The following is a 5,971-nucleotide window of genomic DNA, read 5'->3' on the forward strand; positions in this document are numbered from 1 at the left end:
CTTTAATTATTTATTGAAATAAAATTGAGAGAAACTTTTGTTCTTCGTTTGGAAAAGAAAAGAAAATAAAAAGGAGAAATTTTTAGTGAGAGATTATAGCATAAGAAGTCTTTTAGTCAATAATTAGTTATTCATATAAATTAAGGGTCCTTGTGTCTATTTAAGTGAAACTTTGAATATATTTGAAAGTTTTTGTCACAGCCCGTCCCGAAATTTTTTTTTATCGGGAGCGTGAAATGACGAAAATACCCTTGACGGGTATTAACGTACGTGTTTGACATATGTATATATTTTATGGAGTAATTATCATCCCTAAACTTTTGGAGAAAATTGAGTTGTGAATTTGTGTGGTTAGGGATTGAAGTGGGATTGTTTTGGTTGAACCACACCCTCACACACGGACTCACCTTTCCTTCCCCTCTTCCCCGTGTCTCTCTCTCTCCTCCCTCACGACTCTCTCACTTTCTCTCTCACCCTCGATCGTACGGACAACACCAAAACCCTCCAAAACTTCGTGGATTGAGGCAAATAAGGTATGATTCTTCACCCTCTTGATGTTCTGAGTTGATTGGTACTAGTTTTAGGAAGTGAAACCCTCAGAATCGTCGTGAAACCCTAACCCCGAAAATGTGCATTGTTCATGCACACGTGAAATCTTGCATTTCAGGGAATTTCAAGCTCACAGTGAGCTTAAGGACATACTCACGAGCTTCGGGGTACTTCGTTGGTGATATTTGGACGTTGGAGGACCGAGAACGGAGGTTCTCAAAATTTCCGAACTATCGTGCTTCCCCAGGTAAAATCTAGTGAATTTTAGACCTTAAAACTAGTCCATCGTGAAACTACATGTTTAGGGCTTCATTTTGATATAAAATTCGAAGAAAACGGTTGAGAAACGAAGGAGAACAAGCAATTTTAAAACTCGCCGGAATCCGGCCACCGGAAAAACCAGTCTGGCGACTGGCTGAGGAAGAAGACTCACGTGGGGGCGCGTAGGTCCGTGCCACCCACTGTGCGTGGGGGCGCGTGACAAGCCCAAAAATTTTTCTAAAAATTTCTCGACGTCCGTGACGTCGAGTAGGTCGATGTGGTATATTCATATACCCAAATTGAGCACCGTATGAGAAGTTATTTCGAATTGTTGGTTATGTGTTTAAATTAACGTTTTTATAGTTGTTTCGCATATAGGTGACACCTATCCCGAGGATGAGCGCATCCAGGGACGTCATGGGGGTTACGACCCATCGACTTACCAGTGAGTGGGCAGTTTTGTTTTCGTATTACCTATATACTACTGTTTTTCCCAGAAAATGCAATTATATGAAAAAATGTTTTTAAATGCCATGCATGCAATTGTTGAGATATTTGAACTGATAATTGATGCATATATATGTGAATTGACGCTGTGGACGCACATGTGAGTATCAGGTGAGTTTATATGGTTTATACGAATGAATGATGATGTGAATTATGTTGAAAGCTCATAACCTGCACCCTAGGTGTTAGTGCTTATGATATTCACCACACCGCACGTTCGCCTTGGATCCAAGTAGGTGGATGTCGTACAGACCATGTGAGGGTTCCGACATGCTAGTCGTATAGATCACTAGATGTGATTCCGACTAGTGGGTGACCTTAGTTATGCGTGCCGATGATTGATGAGAGAAACACTAGAGCGTATTCTTACACCTTTCATCGTACAGACTACCATACGTAGTTCTGAGTGACGTGCAGAGTTGGGTCGTATAGGTCACTGTGGTGACTCCGGCTGAGTGGGATATTGAGCTATAGAATCAGCCGTACATGACCACTGTAGGGTCTCCGGTTGATTTATTATTTCACCTGATTTATATTGATGCATTCATATTATATTTTGGCATGGCATGTCATATTCTTTCTGAGATGTTATGTTGATAGATGGTGAGCTGAGTTTTGATGATATATGTATATATATGTTTATATACTATTTTTCTGGGAAAGTGTACAGGTTTTACGGTGAGGGGTTAAAAATGTTTTAAATGAAATGTTTTGGAAAATCTTTGGTTTTACTGACCCACTCATCTTTGTTTTGCGCTCCTCCAGGTTCTAGTTAGCAGTTGGTGGCTCACGAGGTCTTTTTCGGCATTCTGACAGACGTTTTGCATGTAGGACTCACCTGCGGGTGTTGTACTTTTAATTATAGTCCTACTTGACTGCACTTGATACCTACGCTCTGAATTCATGTGTTTTACTTTATAACTCACTCTTTTATGCTAGTAGGTTATTCTGCTAGGGGTTGGTTTAAATTCCTTCACATTTCTGTTATATCTTGCTTCCGTGTCACACTTTTGGCTACATCACGCTCACGTGATGGCCAGCACGCCTTGATTCTAGGATCGGGGTGTGTCAGTTTGGTATCATAGCCTAGGTTGCAGTCCTGTATAATTGTTAATGCTCTAACGATCTTTTGATGTTTTCTGTCAGAATTATGCCGCCTCGTAGGGAACGTAGGGAGTCCCACCGTACTTCTGAACCTAATTTCCCTAATATTACTCAGTTAGGGGAAGCAATGGCCCAGGCTTTTCATAATGCAATTCGTCCTCTTCCCCCTCCTCAGAGGACACCTTTGGAGACTATGTACAATTTGAAGTTGGATCGTTTTATGGGTGATGAGGGTCACAAGGGGGTAGAGAAATGGCTAGACCATATTGAGAAGACGTTTCAAGTGATGCAAAGTCAGGGGAACTTTCCTGCTGATAGGTGGGTTGAGACCACTACCTGGTTTTTGGGTTGAGAGCCGGCAGGTTGGTGGAGGAATCAAACTCAGTTTATGTCCCCAGAAATGGCAACTGATTGGGAGGTATTTAAAGTGAATTTCAAGAAAAGATTTGTCCCTCCAGAGTACATTGATCGCAAGAAACAGGAATTTGCTCGATTGAAACAAAGGAATATGTCAGCACATGAGTACTACAGAAAGTTTACTGATTTGTCTCGTTATGACCCTGATACAGCTGGTAATCAGGTAAAGATGCTTCGACGTTTCAAGTTGGGAACTAAGAGAAAATGGCGGACTTTTGCCAGTGCACTTCCCTGCGCCGATTATCATGAGTTTTTCGAGATTTTGGTTAGGATGGAGGACTCCGATAATCTTCCCAGTGACAGTGAGGATGACGAGGACAAGAATGATGGTCAGAAGAAGGATGATAAAGGTAAGGGTATCTCCATTCCGAGACCTCGTAAGACGCAGAATTTTAAGAAGAGTGGAGCGAGTTCGAGTTCTTTTAGTGGAGGATATAGTATTACTGGCCTGAGGAGAGGTGGTGGAAGATTTTCTGGTGGACCCAGATTTCAGAGGCAGAGGGATTCCGGTGGTGCTGGTGGTTCTGGTGCTCCGTGGTGCCGCCGTTGTAATTTTCGTCATCATGGTGAGTGCAGGAGGGATGGTGGTGATTGTTATACTTGTGGGCAAATGGGACATCAGGCTTCTCAGTGTCCCCAGGGTCAGCAGAGACCTCAGCAGACCACTATGCCACCTCCAGCGCCGATTCAGCAGAGCTTTGGACCGGGCAGTTATGGCCAGTCGGGTCGTGGTGGTGCTTACCACTACCATGGAGATGCTGCTCCTTATGCTTCTGGACCTTATCAGTATCCCCAGGAGCCTTATTCTCAGATGGGGTATTCCCAGGATCTTGGGGGTTATTCTTCTTATTCATCCATGCTAGCTGGTGGATCTCAGTGGCATTAGGGAGGTCAGCCCCGTCAAGGGGAAGTTGCTACTGGTGGTGTAGGATCATCTAGGCAGTCCAACCCATCAGGCCAGGGACGTACTTCTTAGGGGCAAGGTAATCAAGGAATCAGAGGTCGTGATGGACGACAGCAAGCTCAGGGGCGTGTTAATCACATCTCACTGCAAGATGCTCAGAACCATCCAGATTTGATCATGGGTACGTTAAATGTTCTTGGTCATTTTGCTAGAGTTTTGATTGATTGTGGTGCTACGCATTCTGTGATTTCTCATACGTTTGCTCAAATGACTCAACCTCACCCTTCACCTCTAGGATTTGATTTAGAGTTTGCCATGCCTAGAGGAGATAAGTGTTATGTTGATAGTGTGTATCTTGGGTGTCCAGTGATGGTAGAGGGCGTAGTTATGCCAGCTGATCTTATTCCGTTAGATATTGTGGATTTTAATGTGATTCTAGGGGCTGATTGGTTGCATTATAATCATGCCCATATTGATTGTTATGAGAAATTAGTTACTTTTTATCGCCTTGGACTACCCGAGGTTACTTTTGTGGGCGAAAGAAGTGGGGTGAGACATGGTGTTATTTCTGCCATAAGAGCAAGGAAGTTATTATCGAAGGGTTGTCAAGGATATTTAGCATATGTGGTGTTAAATGATGTTGTTCCTAGCAGTGTAGAAGAAGTTGGTGTGGTCAGGCATTACCCTGATGTATTTCCTGATGATTTGCCGGGGTTGCCGCCAGACAGAGATGTGGAATTCTCTATTGATTTGCTTCCAGGTACTGATCCTATATCTCTAACTCCATATAGAATGGCTCCAGCTGAGTTAAGAGAATTGAAAATTCAGTTGCAAGAATTACTTGATAAAGGTTTCATTCAACCTAGTTCGTCACCTTGGGGAGCCCCAGTATTATTTGTAAGAAAGAAAGATGGAACTCTGAGATTATGCATTGATTATAGGCAATTGAACCGGGTAACGATTAAAAACCGTTATCCATTGCCTCGCATCGATGATTTGTTTGATCAGCTGAAAGGTGCGTGTGTATTCTCTAAGATTGATTTGAGATCTGGTTATTATCAGTTGAAGATTAAAGATGAAGATGTACCTAAGACGGCTTTCCGAACCCGTTACGGACATTATGAATTTCTGGTTATGCCATTTGGGTTGACTAATGCACCTGCAGCTTTCATGAGGTTAATGAACGAGGTATTCCAGCAATATCTTGATAAATTTGTCATTGTTTTTATTGATGATATTCTAGTATACTCTAAGTCTAAGGCAGATCATATTCGACATCTTAACTTGGTATTAAAGAAATTGAGGGAACATCAGTTGTATGCCAAGTTCAGTAAATGTCAGTTTTTGTTGACTGAAGTGGCATTTTTGGGGCATGTTGTATCGGCACAAGGAATTCAAGTAGATCCTCAAAAGATAGCAGCAGTGGAGAATTGGGAAAACCTCGAATCGTCACTGAGGTACGAAGTTTTCTTGGTTTGGCAGGTTATTATCGACGGTTTGTTCAGGATTTTTCTATGATTGCTTTGCCGTTAACGAAGTTGACCAGGAAGGATGTTAAATTCAAGTGGGATGAGAATTGTGAGCGGAGTTTCCATCAATTGAAATATTGCCTCACTCATGCTCCAGTATTGGTACTTCCTGATGATAGCGGTAATTTTGAGATTTACAGTGATGCTTCCTTGAATGGTTTAGGATGTGTTTTGATGCAGCATAATAGAGTGATTGTCTATGCTTCTCGACAGTTGAAGAATCATGAAAGGAATTATCCTTCTCACGATCTTGAATTGGCAGCCATTGTCTTTGCTTTGAAGATTTGGAGGCATTATTTATATGGTGAGAAGTGTAAGATCTTCACTGATCACAAAAGTCTCCAGTATCTATTTACTCAACATGATCTTAATCTTCGTCAGCGAAGATGGATGGAATTGCTAAGTGATTATGATTGCACTATTGAGTATCATCTGAGTCGTGCTAATGTGGTAGCTGATGCACTGAGTAGGAAACCTCAAGGTCGACTCAATGCTTTATATGCTTGCCATGTTCCTCTTCTTGCTGAACTGAGGGCAACTGGAGTAAAGTTGGAGTTGGAAGATCGAAGCGAAGCTTTTCTTGCTAGTTTTCAAGTCAGGCCGGTTTTGGTGGATCGTATACTCGAAGGTCAGATGGTGGATGAGGAAATTCAAGAAATGGTTCAATTAAGAAATGAAGGGAAAAAGAAAGATCTCAGGA

The 5,971-nt window shown here is 42.2% G+C and overlaps 1 protein-coding gene across 1 annotated transcript; it reads left to right on the forward strand.

Annotated features, from left to right (window-relative positions):
- Nucleotides 1-2,899: 2,899 nt before the first annotated feature.
- On the forward strand, nucleotides 2,900-3,724 carry LOC126589363 (cold shock domain-containing protein 4-like). Its single transcript, XM_050254631.1, has 2 exons — nucleotides 2,900-3,001; nucleotides 3,061-3,724. Exons 1-2 carry the CDS (start codon nucleotides 2,940-2,942, stop codon nucleotides 3,722-3,724), a joined length of 726 nt encoding a protein of 241 aa, XP_050110588.1. The 5' UTR covers nucleotides 2,900-2,939.
- The last annotated feature ends 2,247 nt before the right edge of the window (nucleotides 3,725-5,971 follow it).

This window comes from Malus sylvestris, chromosome 11 (assembly GCF_916048215.2).
Source record: "Malus sylvestris chromosome 11, drMalSylv7.2, whole genome shotgun sequence".
NCBI lineage: Eukaryota > Viridiplantae > Streptophyta > Magnoliopsida > Rosales > Rosaceae > Malus > Malus sylvestris.